The 27196-nt window shown below is 44.5% G+C and overlaps 1 protein-coding gene across 2 annotated transcripts in view; it reads left to right on the top strand.

Annotated features, from left to right (window-relative positions):
* CNOT8 (CCR4-NOT transcription complex subunit 8) overlaps window positions 1-23259 on the top strand; it is a 53154-nt gene extending 29895 nt beyond the window's left edge. For both annotated transcript variants that reach the window (XM_086931247.1, XM_086931246.1), the window contains exons 5-7: window positions 12649-12793; window positions 14491-14601; window positions 21992-23259. In XM_086931247.1, coding sequence (XP_086787373.1) covers window positions 12649-12793; window positions 14491-14601; window positions 21992-22132 — 397 coding nt within the window. In that variant the 3' untranslated portion in view covers window positions 22133-23259. The remainder of the gene's footprint in view (window positions 1-12648; window positions 12794-14490; window positions 14602-21991) is intronic.
* Window positions 23260-27196: the final 3937 nt, after the last annotated feature.

Below are 27196 nucleotides of genomic sequence, written 5' to 3'. Positions count from 1 at the left end.
ATACCTGGAGAGCCCATCTGCATTGCCATGATCAGTGCCAGGTCTATGCTCCACTGTAAAATCCATCCCCTGTAGGGAAATGGACCACCTAAGCAGTTTGGGGTTTTCACCCTTCATCTGATTTAGCCACAAGAGGGGCTTATGGTCGGTCTGAATCTTGAAATGAGTGCCAAACAAGTATGGCCTCGGTTTCTTCAGGGCCCAAACCACAGCAAAGGCCTCCCTCTCAATAGCTGACCAATTGTTCTCTCTGGGGGTCAGCCTTCTGCTTATAAAAGCAATGGGCTGGTCATGACCATCAAAATTCAGTTGAGATAGAACAGCTCCCACACCCAACTCAGAAGCATCTGTTTGGACAATGAATGGTTTGGAGTAGTCTGGACTCTTTAGGATAGGTGCTGTGCACATGGCCTGCTTTAGGTCATCGAATGCTTTTTGACAGCTTGCTGTCCACTGAACTTTCTTTGGCATCTTTTTACTTGTCAGTTCATTAAGTGGAGTCACAATTGATCCATAATTTCTGACAAATTTCCTGTAGTAACCAGTCAGGCCCAAGAAAGCTCGAACCTGAGTCTGGGTGGTTGGAGGAGCCCAGTCCCTGATGGACTGTATCTTGCTCTCCAGTGGCTGAACTTGGCCTCCACCTACAAGGTGGCCCAAGTATACAACCTGTGTCTGCCCTATCCGGGACTTTGTGGCCTTGATAGTGAGACCTGCTGCTTGCAGTGCCTCTAACACTTTCCTCAGGTGGACCAGGTGATCCTCCCAGGTGGAACTAAAGACAGCTTTATCATCAAGATATGCTGCACAGAAGTCATCAAGCCCAGTGAGAACTTGATTCACCAGCCTTTGGAAGGTGGCAGGTGCATTCTTCAGACCAAAGGGCATTACCACAAATTGATAATGTCCACCAAGGGTTGAAAATGCTGTCTTGGGCTTGGCATCCTCAGCTAACCTGATTTGCCAATACCCAGCTGTCAGGTCAAATGTGCTTAAGTAGTTGGCAGAAGCCAATCTATCTATACGTTCATCTGCCCTTGGTATTGGGTGGGCATCAGTCTTAGTGACTGCATTGAGGCCTCTGTAGTCTACGCAAAACCTCATCTCTTTCTTACCACCCTGGGTGTGAGGCTTTGGCACTAGAACTACTGGACTAGCCCAAGGGCTATCTGAGGGCTCAATGACTCCCATCTCCAACATTTTCTGCACTTCTGTCTTAATGCAGTCTCTAACATGATCAGGCTGCCTGTAGATTTTACTCTTGACTGGCAGGCTGTCACCAGTGTCAACCTCATGGGTACACCAATTGGTTTGACTGGGTGTCAGAGAGAACATATGTCTGAAGGATTGAAGAACTTGTTTACAATCCTTCTGTTGATGGTCAGAGAGGCTGCCACAAAAGACAACACCATCTACTGATCCATCATCAGGATTCTGAGTGAGCAGGTCTGGGAGAGGGTCACTCTCTTCCTCCTGTCCCTCATCTGTGGCCATGAGCAAGCTCATGTCCTTCCTGTCAGCATATGCTTTGAGCCTGTTCACATGGAGCACCCTGTGGGGGCTCCTGGGAGTTCCAAGGTCCACCAGGTAGGTGACCTCTCCCTTTTGCTCAAGGATTGTGTGGGGCCCAGACCATTTGTCTCTGAGTGCTGCTGGGGCCACTGGCTCCAACACCCACACCTTCTGTCCAGGCTTGTACACAGTCAGGACAGCCTTTTGGTCATGCCAAGCTTTTTGGAGTTCTTGGCTAGCCTCAAGGTTTTTAGAAGCCTTTTCCATATACTCAGCCATCCTGGAGCGGAGACCAAGTACATAGTCCACTATGTTGGTTGCAGGCTTTTTGAGAGGTCTCTCCCATCCTTCCTTCACCAGACATAGGGGTCCTCTTACAGGATGCCTATACAGAAGTTCAAAAGGGCTGAAGCCAACCCCCTTCTGTGGGACCTCTCTGTAAGCAAACAAAAGGCAGGGTATCAGGACATCCCATCTACGCCTGAGCTTTTCAGGTAGTCCATGAATCATCCCTTTTAGGGTCCTGTTGAACCTTTCAACAAACCCATTGCATTGTGGATGATAGGGTGTAGTGAACTTGTAGTTGACACCACATTCCTTCCACATAGCAGTCAAATATCCTGACCTGAAGTTTGCACCTCTGTCAGAGACAACCTCCTTAGGGAAGCCCACTCTGGAGAACACTCCAACTAGGGCTCTTGCCACAACAGGTGCTGTAGTGGTCCTAAGGGGAATAGCTTCAGGATACGTGGTGGCATGGTCCACCACCACCAGTATAAACTTGTGCCCTGATGCTGTCTGGGGTTCCATTGGACCAACAATGTCAATCCCCACTCTTTCAAAGGGCACCCCCACCACAGGCATTTTTTATAAGGGGGGCCTTTGTTGTGCCACCTGACTTACCACTGGCTTGGCAAGTGACACGGGAGCGACAAAACTCCTTGGTATCTTCATTCATATGAGGCCAGTGAAAGTGTGAGACAATTCTGTCCCAAGTCTTATTCTGGCCTAAGTGTCCTGCAAGGGGAATCTCATGGGCCAAGGTGAGAAGGAAACCTCTCAGAGACAAGGGGATGACCAGCCTCCTGGTTGCACCAGGTTTGGGGTCTCTTGACTCAGAGTACAGGAGTCCATCCTCCCAGTATACCTTGTGGGCACCTGTGGCGTTCCCTGCAGCCTCAGCAGCAGCCTGCTGTCTGAGGGGTTCAAGAGAAGGGCAAGCTAACTGTTCCTTCCCCAGGTCTTCTCTGGAGGGGCCCCCTGAACCCAGAAACTCAACCTGATCAGGTTTAAGTTCTTTAGGCTCAGTTTCCCTCAGCTCTTTGAGGTCAGCCTCCTCTGAGACTTGATCCACAACCTGGGGCAAGGGGGAAGGCAATGCCTTAACCCTCCTGCTCTTCTTCTTGGAAGTTGTCTGGTCCATTGTTCCAGGATCCAGCACCTGTTCAGTGGGGCATCTTCTGGCCTGTGACCTAGTCACAGCAAACACATGTGCTGGCAAGCCTAACATTTCCATGTGAGTCCTCTGCTCCACTTCTGACCATTGGGATGACTCCAAATCATTGCCCAACAAACATTCAACTGGGAGGTCTGAACTAACAACAACCTTCTTTTGGCCACTTACCCCTCCCCAGGAGAAATCAACAATTGCCATACTATGGTGGGTAGTGACATTGCTGGCATTGGCCACTAGGTACTCTGGGGTTAGCATGATCTGTCCAGGGTCCACAAAGTTAGGTGTCACCATTGTGACACTGGCACAAGTCCCTGTAGGTCTGAGCCATCTTGCCATTGATAAAAGGTGTCTGTCTGTATTTGCCCAAAGTATTGGGACTGGCATCAGGGGATATATCCACATCTCCTGTACAGACAAGGACAGCCTGAGTGAGTGTGCCAACTAAGTTGTCATACCCCTGAGAACCCAAGGTTAACCCAACTAATCCCTTGGGAGGTGCACTACTACTGCTGACTGTAGTAGGGGGTGCAGGTGCCTTAGGGGCTGCAGTGGCAGGAGTTTGCCCTCCTTTCTTGGTGCACTCACTAAACCAGTGAGTTTTACTTTTACAGTACTGGCACCACCTTTTAGACTGGCCTTCTTGAGTCGTCTTCTTCCGGGAAGCCTGACCCCCACCCTCTTTGGTTTGTTGGGGACCTGTCGAAGACTTCTGGTCATTTTGTTCACCTTTGGTATTATTACCCTTCTGGTCTGCTTTCTTCTGACCACCCTGGTTCTGCTTAACCCTTGGTCTGACCCATCTGTCTGCCTTCTTTCCCAATTCTTGGGGAGAGGTCAGATCTGAGTCAACAAGGTGCTGATGCAACAACTGGTTCTGACAATTGTTTAAAATCTGTTCCCTCATGATCAGATTGTACAATCCTGTATAATCAGTAACCTTACTGCCCAGCAACCAGCCCTCTAAAGCCTTAGTGGCACAATCCACAAAATCAGACCAATCCTGAGACTGAGTTTTCTGGGTATCCCTGAACAGCAACCTGTACTGCTCAGTGGTTAGGCCAAACCCATCTATCAGTGTATTCTTCAGGACTTGGTAATTGTTAGCATCCTCAGCTCTAGTAGTGAGCAGCTTATCTCTACCTTTGCCTTCAAAGGAGAGCCACAAGACAGCTGCCCACTGAATCTGGGGGACGCACTGGACAGTGCAGGCCATCTCCAAAGCAGTTATCCATTTGTGGATATCATCCCCATGTTTAAAGGGGGGCACTATCTTACTCATGTGTCTAGTGTCTAAACTCCTGTCCTTTTCTCTAGGTAAAATGCTGCCACCAGTGGGATCTAGCCCACTTAACTTTTGCTCTCTAGCAAAGGCAAGCCTCTCTTTGGCCAGGGCAAGTTCTTCCCTTTCAATCCTCAGATTGGCTTCCCTCATCTTTGCTTCATGCTCTCTCCTCTTAGGGGATGACATCCCTCTATGAGAAGAGGTCTGAGAGCCTATTCGCCTAACTCGTCCATTCCCAATGTTAAGTCCCCCTGAGAGTGGCCCTGGGGGTCCCCCAAATCCATTCTCATGCCTACGTAAGTTGGTCCTGGTTAGTCTACTGACTTCTACCTGACCTTTGTCTGCCTCATCCCCTGATAACTCCTCTTCCTCCTCCTCTGCATCATCTGCTGCCTGGAGGTGGAGGTCAGGGTCACCAGTGGTTCCCTCTAGGGGAGGCATGTTCCCATCTGGATGAGAAGAATCTGTGTTAGCAGACCTCCTAGCATCATAAGTCTCTAAGAGACCAATCAGAAAGGGAATGGTAGGGTTAGAACCCTGTTTTAGCTTCCTGAATGTACAGATTTGTCTCATCTCCTGGAAGCTAAGAGCAGCATATCTGGAAGTGACCTGTGGAGGGTCAACTGACAGAAGGGGGGCTTCTGAGTTCCCTCCTTTGTCTGACATGCTTCTAGTGTGGTGTAAGTGATGCACCTACCTACACTATATGTTTGCCTACTGATCCCTTGCTAAGAGTTGTAGTCAGGGTGTGCTAGGCCCTGTTGAACTACAACAGCTGGTTCAGTAGAACTCAGAGTATTCTAAGCTAAGTTATATGTACCTTAATACTTATGTGATCTTCCACAATGATATTCTTAGGATACGTGTGGTAAAACAACAGCAAGCTCAAATCCCAACCGCTGCTCACCAATGTGAGAAGTTGGCCTGATATGCAGTGCTCACTATTCTAGTGATCACTATGTATCAGTCCAAACAACCCTTATTGATGATTGGTTGTAAGTCAACCGATAGACCAGCTATCCTAGTAGCATGGACAAGAGCAGTCTTTAGGCTAGACTCTAGAGGGCGTGTTAAGCCAGCTGTTATACCATCACATATACCCCTTGAACACCAAGTGAAAGGACACCACACAAGTTGTTATGAAAATAAAGTACATTTATTTAGAACACAACAACCCTGGACTCTTTATGAGGACAGGGTGCTAAGCACAATATAAAGCTCTTAGGAAAATACTCAAATCGCACAATTTACACAAATGCCCGAGGGGCACGAAAAACCATATACTCTAAAAGTGGAAGGCGAAATTACTAGCAGGTAAGTACTACTCTATTAGACTTTAGGATCGCTAGGACTTGACTACTGAACATTCAGATTACTAGCAGGAGGCCTAGGGAGATCGGGTGCAGAGTGTGCACTCTCACGCGGGATGCGGGACAAAGTCTATGGTTGCTAGGAATTACAAAGTTAGTGTTATCGGACGAATCCGACTAGGTAGAGCTGAAACGAAAAAGGATCTGGACCCTTGGATAGTGAGGCTATGCTGGGGCACCGAAATGCCGAAGTTACCTAGCCCAGGGGCTGCGGCTGCATAGGTCTGGAAAGACGTCGGGAATCCTCGTTGCAGTCTATGGAGCCTGAAAGAAGAAGTTGCTGGCAGGCGACCAGTGTTGGAGTTCGGAGTGATCCAAGCCTGGATCGAAGATGGAAGACGCCTGTAAGCAGAGGAGACCAAGTTCTGAATCACTAGCCAGTGATTAGATGGGCACCAGGATGGCACCGGATGGAGTCACCTCGACCAGGTGAGTGGGCGACGCTGGGCTCTGCAGTCTCACGGACCAGGAGGCGTTATCGGTGACCAGGATGGAGGTGCGAGATGTCCCACGATGGTATCTGCTGTCGACGTCGCTGGACCCAGGATTGGGGCAACAAGTCTTGGCAAATGCAAGCCCACGCGGTGGACTCAAAATGGCGTCTGGAGTGGACCAGGAGGGTCCGGGGTGCTCCTCTGTTGGAGGGGAGCAAGGGCCAGCCTGGAGCAACCAGACCAGCGGTGTTGATGTCGTCGTTCGTCGTCGGGAAGGCCACAAGCCAGCAGGCTAGTAGCCATACAACGCGGTGAGCAACAAAGAGCAGAAGGGTCCCACGCAGATCTCGTGGAGGCTGAACTTCGGTGCTGGAGCTGCTCAGGGTTGGGGCTTCTCGGACCCCAAAGCACTCACTCGAGGATCCCTCGGCGGTCGTGCTGGGCAAGCGTTGTGCAGTCCTGAAGATGGCCGGTCCCTCGAGGTCTCGTCACACCCACGAATCTCAGCTGGGCTGATGATGCAGGTTGAGGTCAGAGGTGCCAGGGAAGCCGGTTCTCGTCAAGCTGGGCAGTCTTGATCCGGAGGAGAGACTTACAGCAGACCGCGATGCTTGGATGGTGCCTGCGGATACAGGGTGACTACTCCTTAGTCACAAGGGAGAAATCTTAGGAAGAAGTCTTGAGTTCCTTTCGTAGAAAGTAGTTTCAGGATTCAAAGATGATCTAATTTGGAAGGGGACCCGCTCCTATCTTTATACTAAGAAAAGGGGCTGGCACGCGACTAGGTCCTGCCCATGGGTGGGACCAGGAAGGGGGGTGGTTACACCCCTCTCCCATGCCGGACTTTCCCCAGGTCAGGGGCTGGTGTGCCCCTGGAACTGGTTCTAGCCGGCAGATGCATAGTGAGCACCGGGGTGCCACTTGCAGTCACCTTCCTCTAAAGCCCTGCCTACCCAGGATACACAAAACCCTGTCTGGGATGGTGCTAGCACCGCCCCTGACAGGAAACCCTTTGTCCAAGCCTCCCTCGCTGGAAGGACTCCCAGCAGCAGGAGGTCAGACTTGTGTCTGTGGTGGCAGCATCCATTTTGTGATGCTGAGGCTTGAGTTAACTTTAACCGGGGTTCACAGTTACATACATGTCGTGTCCCTCTAGAAGGGTGGAATGCTAACCCCGTCGCCAGAATTAGCGAGGGGTTAGTATTCCAATTCGTATGACACCTTACTCGACATGTTTTGATAAAGCGATACCAGAGTTGGCATATAACCGCGAGGATTATAATGCACTTAAGAGTATATGGTACGCATTATCATGGAACAGCTATTAGGACTTGGTTCCGCAAGCTGCAAACGGGCTCAGCTCATGCCAGAGCACCATCTCACACGATTCCAAGCACTCTGCCTTCAGGATTGTCAAGGCCTGCCATAGGAGTGACTGATCGGAATACGGGTGTCCATTTTAGGGTTAGATATAGGTATACTATATCTAAAGCAAAGGGTGATTACACCACCTTGCCCCAGCTGTCGTGCAGCCAGTTGTGTCAGATTTAGATGGCCAGCCAGGGGTGGCATAATACATGCTGCAGCCCCTGGTAGGCCCTGGGTACACCTATGCCCTGAGTTACAGGGTCTGATAAGGTGGCCCAGTACCAATTGGTAAATGCACCTAAGGTACACGTGTCAATTTAGTGAGAGAACAGCAAGGCTGTGGGTCTGATTAGCAGGCCCACAGCCAGAGAAGTCGTAAACCAGTGAAGCAAAAAGCAAAAATCTGGGGTGATCATAGGATTGCAGACCCTGCTCTCCTACAACACCACCTACATTTTTAGACTTTCTCTGTCTTTTATTCAAATTTCGTTTACGCCTATTACATTTCAGGTTCTCGTGACATATTCCTTCCATCTAACAATGGTGAATTTAACATTAAATACAATGTAATAATTTCAGTACAGTTCAGCTTTTTCTAGCAGGTGATGGGTTAGCTTCCTAGGCGCATCTTGGCTGTGGCTTTCTTGGCTCTCATTCAATGTCAAATGTTTTCAACTTCTCGTGGCAGACTGTCATGCGCAGTAAAGGCTTCCAAGATGGAGTAATAAGCACCTCCCAGGCCCAAAGAATATGATACATGAAAGTAAAAGGAAACATTTTAGAACACAGAAACAATAATTACACTGTATACCATGAATTTCTACACTATACCCATTACTTTATAATAAACTTTTAGCATTAGGATTAGGCAGAAAGAACAGCTTAGCAAAAGCAGCAATGCAAGCCTCTCTTGCATGTGAAAACATAGAACAGCAATTTTAACACTAGTGCGCAGATGGGACAGACTTCCCTCCACAATTGCGAGTACGTCACGTCACGTGGGTATGACAGACGCATGTGCAGTAGAAATTCCCGTGTAGCAGCAGCCATTTTAGTTTGCAAGCATTTTAGGATTAGAAAACACATAAGCAAGCTTCGCTCGGATACCCCATGTAAATGTAAGATGTGCGAAATTAGTAAAACAAACAGGTTGGTTACTCCGTTAACGTTATGCGAGGTTCATGAGTACAAGCAAGTCACTTCATATGCGAATCCTTGCTCCATCAGTTCCATTGGATTTCCACCTTAATGAGCCTGTGCTACTAAAGACTTTCTTCCCGAATCCATCGTCTATTGCTGAAAAAGCTCTTTATTCGTTGGATGTCAGGCGTTGCCTAAAGCTTTATCTGCAAAAGACACAAGCTTTTTGCAAGACTTCACAAATATTTGTAGCATACAGCGCTCCAAGCAAAGGTTTTCCGTTCTCTAAACAGTATCTCTAGTTGGATCTCAAGTGCGATAAAATATTGCCACCATAAAGCAGGCCAACTACTGTTTTGGAGAGTTAGAGCCAATTCCTCAAGGGCTGTGTCTACGTCTACAGCTTTATTTGCGGGAGCCTCACCTCCAGAAGTTTGCTGTACAGCAACGTGGAAGAAAAGAGAAACATTTCGTAGACACTACTGCTTGGATTCAGCAGTTCTAAACGACACGGCGGTGGGTCAAGCAGTACTTCAGCATCTATTCCATTAAGGTGAGCCATCCCGGTCTACCCCCTACCCGTTTTGCTGTATCACATTTCCATAGGGTAAACTATTTACTTTATTCCTTAAAGGAATTTATTCCTTAATTGTTATTGATATGATAATGGTTGTCATATTGTTTAGTAATTACTTGCAGGTCTTATTCATGTATATTTCTTTTAAGCTGGTCAAGGCTATGGTACATGTTCTACTCAACTGCTTGCTATTCTGATTTAAGCATGTGAATCTAAGAAAGTTCCAATACTGGAGTAAAAAAATAAGTTACTTACTTGTAACTATAGTTCTCCAGCATTGAAAGCTTTCATAGATTCATATGCGACCCACCCTCCTCCCCTGGGAAAGCTCACCTTTGTCTTTCTCAGCATATTAACTTTAGCACTAGTGAACGAAAATCTGAGGTACTGAGCTTCTCTCTGGAGGGTTCTAGAGGGTGATTCATGTTGATTAGTTAAGGCAAAATTTGGTCTTTTAAAAAAAATAAAATAATGACTATGATAGGTTAATAAACTAAGAGGCCTAGGCCTTTTCTAGTCTTTACCTATCAGTCTACTAATGGGGACTCCCATCATGATGACGGGGAATGATTCAAGCATGTGAATCTATCAAAGCTTCCAGTACTGCAGAACTATAGTTACAGGTAAGTAAAATATTTCTTCTCTCTCATTTATGTATCAGTAGACCTAAATTGCGCAGGGCCTATCCTCCTCTGCAATGTGAAGTCAATCATGATCAGTGGATTTTGGGGTTAGCAGGAACATCTCCTATTTTCCCCACTATTTATTCAAAGCCTAGACAGGCCTCTAAATGTAGTTATCCTATGAAGAATCTGGTTCAGATTCTCCTCTGAGTCTGAAACATGAAGAGGGATATCATCTTTGCATAATGTGGTTACCAGCATATGGTCTGCAATCTCAGTCCGGCTCCAGTATAATGCTTCCTTAATGTAAACACAAAGGGCCTCCTGAAGGGGGAAAACATTTTTGTAAACCATTGAGGTGTTAAGAGGTTGTTGTCGAGAGAATAATCCATGAATTACTTATTTTCACAAAAGTGATTTAAGACATGCTTCTTTACAATCGAAACACTAATTGCTATCAAACCACATAAAGTTATCTTAAATGGTCAGAATGGCAGCACAGGCAGTTTGTCTAACAGTGATCTCAAAATTCACATAATTTATGGAGACTGATCTGAGACAAATAGGGCGACCACCCAATTGCTCCTCAATAGTCCATGAACGTTCTTTCAATTATCAAGGCAAGTTTATTGTTTGGCAGTAGTGGTGGTCTTTTCGTCGACGTTTGGGTCTCTGAGCTTTTCAAGAGTACTTGAGACCAGCTTCAGTACAATGTGTTGATGTCAACATTGAAGTGAATATATAAGACCTCTTATATGTAAGACAGCCTACCTGTAGAACAACAAATGCCACAATAATATATGATAAAAGCGAAAACATTTCTTGAAGCATGCCACCAATAAAACCATGATGTGAATCAGCCTGCAAACAATCCAGGTTCAAAAAGGAAAGAAGGAAGCTGAAAAAGATTCCGCAAGCTCAAGGTGGGACATGAACGAGCTATCCCACAACCATGCAGTCAACTGCCAAATGTATCTTGTGTATCCAAATAAATAAGCATCAGCGCGGTGTAGACTTATTAAACTTAGTAAATCTTGAAAAGCAGCATATGAGGACACGTATGTCCGAGATCAGACCAATATGTGGGGTACCTAATCTAAAAAAAAAAAAAAGAATCTCGAAACCTCTAGGCCAATAAAAGCTCAAATCCAAATTAAAAAAACATAGATACAACTTACTAAATGATTAATGGGATCAATCTGTGGACACAGGAAAAAAATAAAGCTAAAGCCTAATAAAACAGATATACACCCAAGTTAAACAAGCATTTGCAATGCAATAGGTCTCGCCTTTGGGACCTAATATGTATTTACCTATACAGCTTTTTAGCCAGGGTGCTGAAACATCTACTGTTCTTTAACATGGAGGGAAAGTAAGCACCAAACTGCGTGACACGCCAGTTATGAGAACACATGGAGAGAAGTATTGACTTTCAGCTGGAAATGGTATAGTCCAAAGCTCTGTTTTTAACACCTTCAATGCTACAGCAATTCATCCCGGATACTGCACTTTTTTGAATCCCATTGTTCATGACGAGCTCAGCTCGTCATGAGCACACGAGCAGTGTACTGCATGACGAGCTGAGCTCGTAATGAGCAAGGAAGGGGTTAACATAAAATCAGGGCCTTCGGTGGCCATATCACTGAAAATACAAGAGTTGAAAAAAATATTATTGTCTACGGGTGCTCATGGAAGACAATTCCTAGGACTGGAATCTAGAGAATGCTAAAGAGATTCTGGTATTTTACTGACCTCTGCAGGTACTTTTCTATCAAGACAGTTAAACAGAGGCAGTTTGAACAAGCAGAAAGCAATTCTGGTATTTTATTGACCTCTACTGGTCGTTTTCTATCAAATAGAGCCAGTTGAACAGAAAAAAAGTCCCTAAGCGGAAGCGGACAAGTCCTAGGGCTGATCTCCAGAGCCTACAAAGTACATACACATATAAGTATACACTGAAGAATATACAAAAGGTCTCGAACGCTCGACCTAAAAAGGAGTACAACCAGGGAGATTACGTGTGTAAGAGAGGGCCAACCAAATAACAGACCAAATATTTATTCTGAAAAATATGCACACCCCCACTGGCAGCTCTCGCGGGGCGGCACCTGCACCACATACTGTCTTTGTTTAATGGTGGGCGCTTCACAGTAGTTTTGTAAGCTCCCTAACTAAAATACTCCATCGACAAGACCAAGGATGTGCTTTGAGGGGGTGTGGGGGGCGGGGTGGGGGAGCAGGCAATTTTTTCATCTCTCTGTGTCTCCAGATATGTCTAACCTTTGCTTTTTGCATTGTTCTGGTAAAACAATGTCCTTGGTTTTCAAGGGAGGTTTAATGTTAATCCATTAGCAGGAAGATGCAGGCATTTGATTCTGACTGGCTACCTTTCCCTTCTCGCGTATTAGGCTGTAAACCTTCGTTTGGCTACAAGAGTAAAAGGAACCATGCTAGGAACTACATTTTATTTTTATTTTCACAACTCTGCGCTTTGGCATCATGACAAGATACAACCGTCTACTTTTGGTTTTTTCCGACTAACAGCATTCTGCATCACAGGGCTTGTAGTTTTGCTTTTAACTGTTTTATCATAGGCTCAAAATCCCAGCACACAAAGTGTTGTTGGCTGAAATACCAGAATTGCTGGAAGTGTTATGCATGACAGAGCGACTAGTCTGCTATGTTGTCAAATTATGTATTTGTACTAGTTACTATTGCAAGGATCAATTGACCTATGGCACACTGACCTTCATATTGGTAGCAGAATGATTTAAATTTCCTGGTCCTGCTGTGATTTGCATCCGTTTTATTCCTTGAGCTGTGTGTACTTCCTCTATCTATGGTATATAACAGTTCTGCTATGTTCATTATTTCTCTGTATGCTAGCGGCTATGATTTTGGCTACATGGTGAAACTGCTGACTGACTCTCGCTTGCCCGAAGAAGAGCACGAGTTCTTCCATATTCTGAATCTCTTCTTTCCATCCATCTACGATGTCAAGTATCTGATGAAGAGCTGCAAAAATCTGAAGGTTTGAGCGGTCTTGTCCTGTGGGAATTGTATGGGTTGGGGAGCCTGGCTGGGAGGCCAAGAGACATATGGCGCACAAGCTTAATTTAGTTTTATCATGCCACCATTGTCCAAAATTGCGCTGTCTGTTTCTTTGGATATTTATAGATGTATTTTTCTCATCCAGAGGAGAAGACCTCTGAAAGAATTGAATATCCATTATGTGATTGTTTAGTTTTACTACATAAATATCGAGAAACCACTCTTTATCTGACTTGGCATGTTTGTATCGTTTTTTCCCCCAGAAGTGAGAGTCTCTGAGGGAATTAGGGCGTTGGGGGGGGGGGGGGGGCGTTGGCATGGACTCTAATGGATTTGCACCACTATGTTGTTTTCTGCTAAGCAAAGTATGTAAAACTGCAGTCCTCCCATTTCGCCTGCACCTTATTAATCAAGTAATACATGCTGAAAACTGCTTGGGCAAATGTGTTGGAATGTGAGGGAAACCTGTAGGAATCGGTGCATTACAATTTCTATTTAGGAGGAATTACCAATCCTAGCTGGATCAGTAATTCCCACTTGTAGGAATTTTGGACACTTTAGGGGGCCTCTTCGAATCCAGATCCTTCGTGTCTTTCTACAGAGACTGTTCAGGGCACTAACTTCATACTTTTTTAAGATGCTTCTTTTCTTGTTAATGTAATAATTTTTGTAATTTAAATGCAGGTTGAGGACACTGCCCCCTTCCTCTTTTTATAGGTCACATTTACCGTTTTTCGATTTGTTACAACCAAATACACCTTTTGTGGGTAGAAGCGTAGCTTTGACTTGGCTACTCTCATTCCCCCCTGCTCTTTTCTTAAGAGCATTGGTTGACCCTGTTGCTTGCTCTCTTCTGACGTTAATGTAAATGCCACTGGCTTTGGATGAAATTCAGTGTGTTATTTAGGAAGCAATTTGGGAAAAACCTGTACTTGCAGTTTTTATGTATTTGTGGCACAGGTAATGTCCACCTTTTGGCTGCTGAATTTACATGCATTACCAAGGGGTTCTTTCAACTTTTGAAATCAGAAAATGATTTGAAGAATGGGCACTGGAGACCTTTAGGTTAGGTTTGCAACCAGAAGGTGTATTTATTATTGTCTGCCATCAAAATTGAGTTTGTGTATTTTGTGTAGGTGGGTGTTTTCTTTCTTGCTTTTCCTGATGCAAGAAGTGCTGGAGGCTGAAGTTTCTGTGCCACTTGTCTGCTTAGCTGGCTAACACGCTTTTGAATAACAATGTCACAAAGACAATTTAGAACACCCACATCACTTATATTGGTCGCTTTACCAATGCGATGGGTCAGATGCAGGAACTCTAGGTCTGGGAAGGTGGAAGTAAAAGAGTAGGGACTGTCTGGTACATAAACTTTTAGCAGAATGGTTTGAAATCCCTTTGAGGCCCAATCTTGCGTATCGTAAAAGATGATTATTGAAAGTCGTCAGCACATTGTGTGCTCCTAATAAATGTCATGTGGCAGCATGCTGTCATTTAAACTACCTGTCATTGTACAGTATTGACCGGTGTTTAGACTCCTTGAAAGGCTATGCATAAAGGTATAAAAGCTCTGTGTGGACAAGCAGTAGTCCCTGTTCTCTGACTTGCTGAGGACAGAGATGTTGAAGCTCCTTGATTGTCTGGATGGCATAAAGTTTTATTTCTTTTATGTTTTCCCAGGGGGGACTCCAGGAGGTGGCAGACCAGTTGGACCTCCAGCGCATTGGCCGTCAGCACCAGGCAGGCTCTGACTCCTTGCTTACAGGGATGGCCTTCTTCCGTATGAAAGAGGTACATTAATGTGAGGCCTCTTGCTTACCCATAGTGTTCCTCGGATTTTCTGACAATTGGGAACCGCAGCAATACGCTTCTTCCTTTCTTGTTTTAAAAGTGCATTTCCACTTTTTCATTCATATAGTAAACACAATTCAGACATGCCCGAAAAAGGTCCCAGTTCACATCACTAATTGTTTCATGGCGTTTCTTCGGGTCTGAGTAGACCAGTCACAAGCTTTCCACATACCATTCGAATGCCATAACTATCATAGAGACATAGCAAACAAAATCAATTGACTTAGAGTGGCCAGGGAGTACATGCAATAATTATCTATGAAAGCAGATAGGAGGGTGAAGGAAAAGTGTCCCTAAGAGCTTGTTGCCGTTGGCTGGGATGTTGGAATCTGAAAGCTGTATTGAAGAATTCCATATTGCTACACATGCTGTTAAGTTTGTGGGTAGGCGCTGGAAAGAGTTGTAAAAAACAGAAAAGCTCATATGGGAAGCAGGGGTGCAGCCTCTGCAGGTGGACTGCAGAACTGCCATTATCCTGTCCTTAGAGTGGTTCTGCTTTCTCTAGAAAGTGATCCCGACTATCTCAGAGTTTTTCCCCATTTGATACACGGCTGCACTTGAGCCAAGTCAGGTTGTCCCAGTGCCTTTTGTAGTCGATCCACACCCACCATGAGGAATACGGCTGTTTCTAGGTATCGCACCTGCGATCGGATCGCGAAGCGATCGTCGCTGTGAGACTCTATTGTAAGCAGTTCTGCTTACAAGGCGTCAAGGAGACAGGAGACAAGTGATGTGCACGCGCAACCTTGCCGAATCGGATCAGGTCGCACGCGCGTTCACCGAGATCTCCTGTGTCTCATGGCTCCTTGTAAACAGACACACACGCACGCATGCACACACACACACACACATATAGAAACCCCCCTCCCTGCTGCAGCGCGCACACACACACACACACACACACACACACACACACACACACACACACACACACACAGAGAACCCCCCCGCCCCCCCAGCAGCCGCCGCGCGCGCGTACACACATCCCCTCCCTCTACCCCCCTCCCCCACACTCTCACTCACCGGGCTCTTCTCGTATGTCCCTCTCCCTCCGCAGCCGAGCACTCTTGGCGGCAGCAGGCTCGGCGTGTCTTCTCCGCAATCCACAGTTTGCGCCGGGTCAGCCAACGTGCACAGCGACGGCGTCTTGTGCGCTCCCACCGCGGTTTCGGGCCCATGCAGTGCTTGTTCTGCCTAGGATTTGTAATTGCACCTGAGTAGTCCTGCATGTTTATAGGGTTTCGTACTACACGAAGACATCTGAAGTCTCGAATTGCCAGCGGAGGCCCTGCAGCTGAATGTCCTGTCCATCATTGAAGTTTGCGAGTATTTCGGCTCTCCCACTGTGAAGTAAGTGGCACAGGAGACACAACTGCAGCCGCTCTGCTGCATCATCTCCTTTCACTGCTCATGGAAATCCTATCCGGAGACTTCAGGGAGTGAGGAGAGATGGAAAACCGCGCGACTACAAAGAGGTGCGTGCAGTGCTATAAATCGGAGGGCGCTGAGTACCAGAACTCCGTTATTTGAAGAGTCCCTGCGCTGCTTACACGCATGTATACACACAGTTCTTTTAATTAGAGTAAAGTGTTTGAAGAAATGTTCGAAGTCGCGGGCCGTTAGTTCTGACAATATCGCCCCGGATTGGCCAAGAAGGGTGTGGTACACAGATCTTCTCCACCTCTCCTCGTGCCCGCCGCTCCGTCTCCCTCTCAGGGTAGATCTCCTCTCTCAGATGGAGGGGCAGGTTCTACACCCCCACATCCAGACCTTACACCTTCATGCATGGAGATTGAACAGGGCAACCTGAATTCCTTTTCTCTCCCACATGATGTGGTGGATGTCATTCTATTGGCCAGGCGTGACTCTACCAAGTCAATCTATTCATACAGATGGTCTAAATTTGTGACTTGGTGTGGGGAGAAGTTCATTGACCCTTTGAGAGCTCGTTTGTCAGATATACTTTTTATTTGCTCTTTCTTTAGCGCAGCAAGGGTTTGCTGTGGCTACAGTTAAAGGTTATCTTTCGGCTTTGTCGGCATTTCTCTGCTTGCCGGATCAGCCGTCCTTATTTAAATCTCCTATTGTTTTAAGATTTCTGAAGGGCCTCATAAATACATTTCCTCCTCCAACTTTTATTGTGCCTCAATGGGACTCGAATCTGGTGCTAACTTTTCTAATGGGTTCTCCTTTCGAACCTTTACATAATTGTCCCTTGAGGTTGTTGTCTTTTAAGATGGTTTTCCTAGTTGCAATTACCTCGGCAAGGAGGGTAAGTGAGCTTCAAGCTCTTAGTTCAAAGCCCCCATTCTTGACCATTCATGCTGAGCAAATGGTTCTTAGACCAGGGCTGCTTTTCTGCCTAAGGTGGTAACTCCCTTCCATCTAGGACAGTCTATTATCCTTCCTACCTTCTATCCTCCCCCTCACCCTTCCAAGAAGGAGGAGCGGCTTCACCGTCTGGACCCTAAGAGGGCGGTGAGCTTTTATCTTGATAGGACGAAGGACTATCGAGTGGATGACCAGCTGTTTGTTGGATTTGCTGGCTGCAGAAAAGGAAGAGCCGGGCACAAGCGCACACTTTAAGATGGATAATACTATGCATTAAGATCTGCTACGCCCTGGCTGGTAAGGAACCTCCAGAGGGTATAAGAGCCCACTCTACTAGAGCAAAGTCATCGACATCTGCTTTGTCTAGGGGTGTTCCTGTTGAGGACAGTTGTAGAGCGGCAACTTGGGCCTCCCTCCACACTATCACGAAGCATTACTGCTTGGATACCGAGGTGAGGCGGGAAGGCCACTTTGCGCGTTCTGTCCTTCAGGACTTTCTGGTATAGAGGAGTAGACACCCTCCTCCAGGAGTGGGGACTGCTTTGGGACTCTATTCACAAGGTGAGGAATCCACTGGTAGATGTATCCATTAGAAGAACAAGTTACTTCCCTTCGGTAACGCTTTTTCTGGTGTATACAGTATCTGCCTGTGGATTCCTCACTGACCCACCCGCCTTCCCGTTGTCCACTCTTCTATACCTGAGTAACTGTGATGTTAATATTTTTTTTATTGTTGAAGGAAAAGTTTTATTTCTATTGCTTTTCTGCTTGGTTTCACACTATGTGTGTTTTCTTGACATTTGTGTACTATGTATACTGTGTACATACCTACTGATGTTGGTCTGTCCGTGTGCCTCGAAGGCACGGAAAAAAGGGCGGAACTGATGTCATCACGCCGGCGTGGGCCTATTATGGAGTCGGTGACGTCAGCGGAGACGCGCGGTGTCGTGCCTCTGTGACGTCGCCCACGTCGGCGCAAAGCTACTAAAAGAATTTCCGAATGTTGCGGACGCAAGAGGATATTCACAAAGTGAGGAATCCACAGGCAGATACTGTATCCACCAGAAAAAGCATTACCGAAGGTAAGTAACTTGTTCTTCATGGCCTACTTTTGTAAAGTCTGTGAATTCAAGGAAGTCGTATGTCTGCACTTAATACAAGGACATGGGTGCACTTTTGAGACTTTATTTAATAATTGGGCCCTTAATTAGGTCTGGATTTAATCATCACCTTTTGTGTTTATTAAAATTTTGTCTCCATCGGCTAGCTTCACTGTGAGTGACAACAGTCTGTTCTTTCACAAGGAGCATATCAATACACAGCCAATTTGATCAGTGCCAGGAACTACTGTGGCAATGTGTGCTTTTTGAGACTGAAGCAATTTTTTTACTTTTGCCAATGTTTGTTATAATGGGAAGGGCCCGGTATCTCCCACACCAATGAGGTCTTACAAAAACCATGCCAAAACAAGTCATGCGTTGACAAACCCAAAAGGCTGACCAACCATTTCAGACCCACTGGCTTTACCAGTGCTTGTTTATTTTTATGTTTCCCATAATCTTATTAAAACTGTTTACACTGATTTTCCATTATCAATATTTTTGGGAAATACTAGCATACGTTAACACATTTTACTAAATGAAGCTGCAAATAATTAGCACCAAAACTTTTACAGTAGTTTAGTGAAATGTTTTTGCAAAATTTTATTTTGAAAGCAAAGAATCAAATATCTTGCTTTCTAGTTTCTGCAAATATTTGCATCTAAATCGGAGAGCATTCTGGGAGCAGTATACGTAGCTTCATATTGCTAAACACTAAAAATGTGTGTACACATTTATATTGGAACCAATGTAAGTAGTGCAATCAGAACTTACAACATTTACTTAGAGTGCTCACCCTTATAATAAAGGCTTTCAACTAATGAACCATAAATACAAGTTTGATCTGCATTAATATATGGACAAAAATATTACCTTAACTGCAGACAGTGCCCTTCCCTGATCCATAATGTAGTACTGCAAACTGGCAGCCAAAGGGTTTGTGCTGCAGGGGGTTGGTCCTACTTGTCCCAAGGACAAAATACACATAAAATCTTTTGGCCTTGACCCCTATCAATATGTTCTGGGCGTCAGGCTGTAGGAATTCCACATCCCTGATAACCGCAGACATTGAGTTAAGGTAGTGGTTGGTGAGGTCATGTACGTTGGAGAGGCCATCCGGAGGCTGGAATAATTTATGGGAGTGGGTGGGCAAAGTGTTGGGCTTGAGTTTTTTCAAGTCTCTTTTTCATATCTTTGCTTTAGTGGATTGGGCTGCGTTGAGTTTTACGGTTTCCCTGATGAAGAAAGTGATGATGTGGTGGTCTGACCAATCACAGGGAAGGATTGAGTCAAGCTGAATGGAGTTGTTTTTGGAAATTATTAAGTCCAGGATTGCACCTTTGTTGTGTGTGGGGCTGTTGCAAATTTAGGTGAGGTCAAGCGCGCCGATGAAGTTTTTGAGACTGTTGACCATTGAGTCGTTAATGTCATTCCAATGGAGATTGAAGTCGCCTAGGAATATTTGAGTTACGAAAAAGCTGTACATCAATTCATAAAAGGATGTACAAATTGGGCAATGCCCGTTAGTCATGGGGGGTTATGCCAGATCCGAGATATCTCCATATATACCAGATGATTGGCACAATTTAAAACCAATGTACAGCATAAGGTGGTAGTCCAGAATACGAACTCATATCTGAGGGAAAAAGTAAACCAGGAGGCCAGTAAAAACTAGATTACGTGAAAGCATAATCCAGAAACTCTGTAGGAGCTGTTGGCCAGGAGTAAAGAACCGATTGCCCTAGATGGTCATCAGTTGGGCGGGGCTGCGGGGGAATTTTAGCAGGAGGGTCTGACTGGGGGGGGACGATGACTCTGGGAAAGTGTGGGGGGTCAACACGCAGGGGAGCAGGAGCACATTAGTCTAGAGCAGGGGGTCTCTAACAATTTCTGTAGTAAGAGCTACTTCTGATCAGTGAAAATCATTGTGAGCTATTGAAGGCTAAGCAACTCAAGAGCTGTTACCAGACACCCATCTTCATTGACCTTAAGCCTAATGTCCATAGAGCCAGATGCTATGGTTTGAACAAAATACTTTGACTAGGGGCAGTATGACTGGACTGTCATGTTTGTCTTTGAGTGTGGTCTTTGGGGATGTGTGAACATGTGTGTGTATTATTAGTATAAATGTGCATGGGTGAATGAGAGCCTCTGGGCTTGTGGCATTGGAATACCTTTCATCATATGTGGCACTGTTACATATATAATGCAAACATATATTTATTTTTTTAATGGGAGAAATTTAGAAAACAGAAAATGTTCCGCAAAAATGTTCATGCTATGGAACACTTTAAATTTCTCCCACTTAAAAAAAAATATGGATGTATTTTCAGATATAAATATGGCACTGTGTCTACCAGCCACTGGGAGCAAGATATCTGCTGTGTGTAAAGGCAACACTTTGAAATGGGAGACAATTAAACTGAATCGTTAACTTTGTTTATAGGGATTCCATAAAACGCATCATTTAAATTTAATCCCATTTCCTAGTGTCACTTTTACAAAAACCAGGCATCTTGATCCCAGTGGTCTGTACACAAGGTGCAATGTTTATTACAGAAAAATACAACCATTTGTTTAAACGGGTTTAAAGTGAAGAAACATGCTTCATAAAACATTAAAAGGTAATTGGCTTAATTGAAGGCGGAGAAAAACTTACTGTTTCATCTAAACATTCCTGTCCAAACCATCTAAACAGGCTTCTAATAGGTATCAGGGGCTTGTAAGTCACCATAGTTGTGTCAAAACTTCTCAGGTTTTAAAGAATAGTCATAAGGTGGTTTGTTCAGTCTGGGTAGAGAGTTGCAATTAGCTAGGCAATGGGGTGGGTAGAGCAGGGGTGCTGCCAGAGAATTATTGATCAACCGCTGTCTGTAGAGTCACCTTATTTTACATCTTCCTATGCTATGTCCGATTGGCACCCATCAGTGGAATGGAAATGACAACTGACTAGTATTGTTCAGTTGACACTCCCACTGAAATCTTACAGTGGCATACAATATAGCTCCTTCATCTTGGTTGACGTTTTGGGAATAACATCAGAATAAAATCAGAGGGGACTGATGTCTGGGATGCTGGGCTTGGATCCTGTTACCCAGCAAACTTTCTAGTGTGGCTAACTGGCCCTTTTAAAACTGAAAAGACAATTTAATGACGTAAACCTTTCAGTTACTTTTCACAGCTTCTTTTGACAATTGCCAGAGAATTATCACTTAGCATTTTAGTGCTTTGCATGGGTAAGGGCACTCTTTTCTCAAATTCTTGAAGTGTTGTTCCTATTGGTCTTAAATGACCCAGTTTCTTTTTACTAATATTTTATACAATATAAGCTAAAGGGCTCTGATGACTTTCTTCCTTTTGATGAAACCTTGCATAAATCTTGTAGTCTTACAAACCTTTAAACTATCATGTACATTGCAGATGGTATGAAATCTGCAATTTTATTGATATCCAAGAGAAAATAGAGACCGCTTTTTAAAATTTAGTGGGGTGTCAGAAATAAATGTTCTCAATATAGGTGCAGAAATCCTTAGCAGTATTGTTGCTTCTCATTGTGACAGGGTTATTTGGGCATGTATGGCGCAGTAGAAAATGTAGCAAGGTTATGTTAAATAAAGGTCATGAATAAAGGGTATTTAATGCATACAGTATCCTCCTTGTTATGGAGCATTAATACTAAAACCACAGAGGTAACATGGGAGAACCCAGGGGCATTGCTCATCGGATAATTTAGTGTCACTCACCAGCTGACATATTTAGCGGTTTTATCACTCCATTTCTTTAGACAAGAGAAGCTGCTTGTAATCCTTTTCTGTTTTTTTTATGCCTTAGACATTTGTAACCTTTGTTTTCTCACATGTGGATGGCACTAATTTCTTGCACTTCTCTCCTCTGAATAGTTGTTTTTCGAAGATCACATTGATGATGCCAAGTACTGTGGGAGGTTGTACGGCCTAGGCACTGGCGTGGCGCCCAAGTCCAATGAAGAGGTAGAGGAAAAGATGAGCATCCTGTCCTTAATAAACAATGGGCAGCAATAGCCAAGGACAGTGCTTAGACAGCCATTGTGATTTCTACAGGTGCCACTTCACACCCAAAGAATGGAGCTTCCTCAGACGCCTATGCTAACATCAAGCATCTGCAGGAAGAACTTGCATATGAGCTCTTGGTTTTGAAAGTGGCGCCCACTCTAAGGCGTCAACTTGTGAGACTCCAAATGTCAGCAACTGGACTTGCATTGCTCTCCTATACCAGCAGGACATTGTAAGGCAACATTCCTTAATGTAAATATAAACTCCCTCCTCTTTACCCTTTTACTATAGGTGTGCACGATTGATTCTGCCATAAAGTAAGGCCTCCGTAAAGTGTCACCTCGATCTTTAACTTGAAAATCCCTCTTACTTTTTTCTGCTGCTGGAATGTTTTACAATTTGAACCCCTTTATTTTATTTTACTTGGGATGCACTGGTGGAAGATTAAAAACCTCTCCTGCCCTGCCCTCTGAGTTTGTTTTCTGCCGCTACATGTTGAAATGGTGCGAGACTGCGTCTCAAGAGTTTCATTTCTTTTACGTTGTTTCATCACCCTGGACCACCGCCTTGTGTCATGGGATTGTTGCATAGTACTGACACTCATGCTCTGCTTTCCTTGCAACTGTTTAGCATGTTTGTACCACGTTAACAGTATAGTTCAACTTATTGAAACAAAAGATTTGGCCTTAAAACGTAACTTTCTTTCTCAATGCTGTTTCGAAAATGCTTTCAGAGAAAACAAAGTACATTCCCATTTTCAATATGCAGTGGTTGCATAGATAGAGCGGTTCATTAACTGTTGCCAAAGTTCTCATGTTTAAGGCCCTCATAATCTTAAAGTGAGGGTTCTTTTTTACCAATGACTTTTGTAAACTACACGTCCTATGTTTTAAAAAAAAATTCTTGCCTCTGAGTGGAAGTTCTCATGCATCCCTTGTGGGACTACTCCATGTTTTATGTACACCACATCCTGTTACAAAAGAGACAAGAGATCAGTGGTGCACATCTATATATTTTATCAAGCTGAAGTTGTTAAAGCGAACAGAGAGGAGGCCCATGGGTAGCAGGTGGTATTTAAAATGTCTGTATATATTATTTATGTTTTTAAATATGTAAAATAAAGATTTTTTTTTTAACCAGCTCGTGCAAATTTGCCTTCTTTTGCTTGCCCCCACTGATCATGTGCATTTGTTGTGATGAGTGGAAGTAGAAAACGGAGTCTGTTACTTTTAGCTACAGCAAACTAGGTGATGTCCGTTCAGCACGTTACATTAGGTCATCTTGGAGGAAGAAAATTGATTCTGTTTAATTACTAATTTGCCTGAATAAGTTTGAAGGTGGCAATCTTATCTTTGATCCTCTAGAGTCTAGATTGTTTCTTCACAGTGATAGCAGCATATTGTACCCCAAATAAGTTTCTGGTTAAAGAGTATCCCTCCTTTGACTGCTAACCATTTCAGTTGAGAGTTACAGTAAGCAAATGTATGTACCAGATCTAGACCACTAACTTCAGCTGATAATACTTCGCTTTTATATTGTGCCTAATACTGCAGTTTTCACATTTTGTAAACACTGTAAATAGCAGTTGTATTATTAACCAATTTAATGGTACTCAATTTATCTATTTAACTGTTATCCTCTTTAGGATTATAATTCTTGACCTGTAGGTCACCCAGATGCCACATCTAGTGTTAAACCCTGAGCTATCTGGTCTGCTAATAGTAGCCCCCAAAAGTGCAGTATTATTCTCAAAATATTAATCTATGCTTAGGATATACCATTATGTTTGATAACACTTGAATCTTACACCTGTATGCCAACATCATTGATAATATATTGAAATGTATGTCAAAGACTGCTCTTAAATGCTACAGTTTCATTTAGACTGCATGTTTGGGGCTGTATATGTTTGGCTGTGTCTGAATCTCATGAAATATTTCTTCATCAAAAAGCTGGCCAACAATTTCCAGGGACCTCTGTGTCTTGGTCCAAAAATACCACTTCCAAACTAGGGCTCTTAAATGCTACAGTTTCTGCTCTTAAATGCTACAGTTTCATTTAGACTGCATGTTTGGCGCTGTATATGTTTGGCTGTGTCTGAATCTCATGAAATATTTCTTCATCAAAAAGCTGGCCAACAATTTCCAGGGACCTCTGTGTCTTGGTCCAAAAATACCACTTCCAAACTAGGGTTGCTCCATTGTTTATATTTAGCTTTTATTGGTATGTTACAAAGTCTTTCAATATCCGACCATATGTGAAGTACTATTTGAAGTCTTTACCTTATTCCGACCTTACAACAATGAATGTTGTACTGTGTAATCAAGAAACTACAGAACAGGGCCCAAGGGCAAACTCCCTGAGTTGCAAAAACACTAGGATGCACTAGAAATGTTATAAACCTATTCTACAAATGCTGGTGAATGCAGAAAAGTAACTTTTGATGTCATGAATGGGCTATCTGATGCTAATCTAAAGTGTTTCGATTTTTCGAGGTTGGCAATTTTGACATTTCCGTTTTTTATATTTCAGAGGTAACACTTCTGAATTAATATGGGTGGATGGCTTGTAATGAGAGTAGCTTTCTAACTTGCCTACATCCTTAGTGATGTGCCCACTTTCTGTTGAAAAGCATAATGAAGTGAGCTCATTTGGGAGCAAGACTTCAAACCTCCCGGTTAGGGAAACTGCTCCCCCCCTTGTGCAGCTCCGTCGTTGCACCGCTGCCCCTAGCACCTCGGTGATTACAGGTAGGTGTTCGAGGGCCTCCTCCACCCGCAAGCTCCTGCCTGCACCTCATCCCTGGTGGTCCAGTGGGAGAGCCTTGCTCTTATCCAGTATTGGGGTATCTTTCATAGATTCACATGCCTGAATCATTCCCAGTGGTCGTAGTGGGAGCACCACAGTACATAAATAACAAAGTAATAAGTACTAGATAATACCTTTCCGTAGGCTATTATGGTAGCAACCATATAATCTATAGCCCAGTGTTTCCCAAACTATGATCCGTGGACCCCCAGGGGTCCTTGACTCATTCCCAGGGGGTCCGCTTGCAGCAGTTTTAAAAGCCCTGCAAAGTTTCTTGTATAATTAGCAGTTTTCCAGCAACAATAAAAGTGTCAAGATAACGCCAGTGATTAATGTACCTGCTGGAGAGATTCAAGAGTTTTGTCCAGTGGCAGCTTTAACTTATCTAATGTAGCACAGAGGGTTAATATGCCTACTGCAAAGAGCATGTACTGTGCATTAAAAAAATATAATGTATTTTATGTGCATAGGTCAGTGGGTTACTGCTTATGTCAGTAACTTATTTTTCTTACCAGATTGTCGTACCCTGGTGCATAGTAAGTTCTTTATTTACTATTCTTTAAAAGCTAATAAAATTCAATATGTAATGATAAATGTGCTGTAGACTGCACCATTGTTTCCCAAAAATATTTGGGGGAGAGCCTTCCAAAGCCCCCTCTGTAGCGGCCAGGCTCACTCACTGCACTTGATATGCACCGTATGGGGACTGGTCTGAAAACATTTTCTAGGGCTGCTTTTGGTTTACAGTCTGGCCCTGGCAGGAGCAGGAGCCTTGTACTGCAAAATAAAATCAGCTATTTAAAAGTTAAGTCACTGTTATGTAGCACCAATCTTCCCATTAAATTATTTAGTTTTTTGCAAATTCTTTCAATATAAAATATTAAGAGGGATATCTACAACAGAAGTGGAGGAGCGTGTCGTTAGCCTCCTTGGCTTAACGACACGCTCCACCACTACTGAAACGCAGGGCTGCACCATTTATCCTGTATTGGGGTATCTTTCATAGATTCACATGCCTGAATCATTCCCCGTGGCCGAGGCGGGAGTCCCACGGTAATAATATATTCAATAGCAGTGCCTTCGAAAATTATTTGTAGTAGGCTGCCTATCTACCTCATTATATAAAAAGAACTGAAAAAGAAGTTCCAACCAATCAGCTGTCAGCACCCTCTAGAACCTTCCCAGCAGAGGCAGTTTTCCTCAGATTTTCACCACACGTCGTGTGGAAGTGAGTCTCCCTGAGTGCCTACTCAGTTTTCTACTTTTCTCTTCAGAATGTCTGAGAAGAAAGCTCTTTTCAAGGCCTGCAGGACCTGTGATAAGAAGAGGGTCCATGTGGATGATCACCACAAGGACTGCATCTACTGCCTGCATCCCTCTCACATTGTGAAGGATTGCAGGATTTTCCGCACCTTCCCTGCCAAAACTATCAGGGACAGGGAGGCAAGGGTTCTACTTTGGCTCAAATCATCTTCCACAGATGATGAGGACAAAGCTTCAACATCCAGCAAAAGAGCCAGATCCAGGGATAGCTCTTCTCCTGGGAGGAAAAAACAACACAAATCCTCTCATGGAGGGTCTGAACCCTCAAGGAGGTCATCCTCTCCTCCTATTGAATCTCCAGTTTCTCCGTCAGGATCTTCATCTAAAACTGTGAGTAAAACCCAGGCTAAGACTGTCTCTCTGGTGTCTTCTCACACAGTCTCTGTGACTTCTGCCATCTCAAGCTCTTCTGTGTCGGTACCTACATCTGTCATTACCTCACCTATTGTATCAGCTAGGATTTCCTCTAAAAAATCTTTAGGGGCTAAGGACGCAAAATCATCGTCGACGACCACTGCATCGACAACGATTCCTTCGTCGACGAAGTCCTCGACGACAAAAGCCCCGTCAACGTCAAAATCATCGTCGATGAAGAGCCCTTCAACAACGACAAATCTCGTCGACGAAGAGCCCGTCGACGACTGGATCATCTAAGAAGAATCCATCGACGACAGCCCCGTCGACGATGGACTCGTCGACGAAGACCCCATCGACGACGGCCTCGTCGACGACGGCCCCGTCAACGAAAAGTCCATCGACAGTACCACCGTCGACGACGAATCCATCGACGACGAATCCATCGACGACGAGCTTGTCGACGGCACTTCCACCAATGAGCCAGCCGCATTCAACACAGCTTAAGACGCCTAAATCCACAGGGAGTCTAGTTATACCCAAGACTCCGCCAACAAGACCCTGGCCTGTTCCATCTCAGGTGTCTCA

This window comes from Lissotriton vulgaris, chromosome 7 (genome assembly GCF_964263255.1).
Source record: "Lissotriton vulgaris chromosome 7, aLisVul1.2, whole genome shotgun sequence".
In the NCBI taxonomy this organism is placed as follows: domain Eukaryota; kingdom Metazoa; phylum Chordata; class Amphibia; order Caudata; family Salamandridae; genus Lissotriton; species Lissotriton vulgaris.
This window is presented reverse-complemented; position numbering and strand designations above follow the sequence as displayed.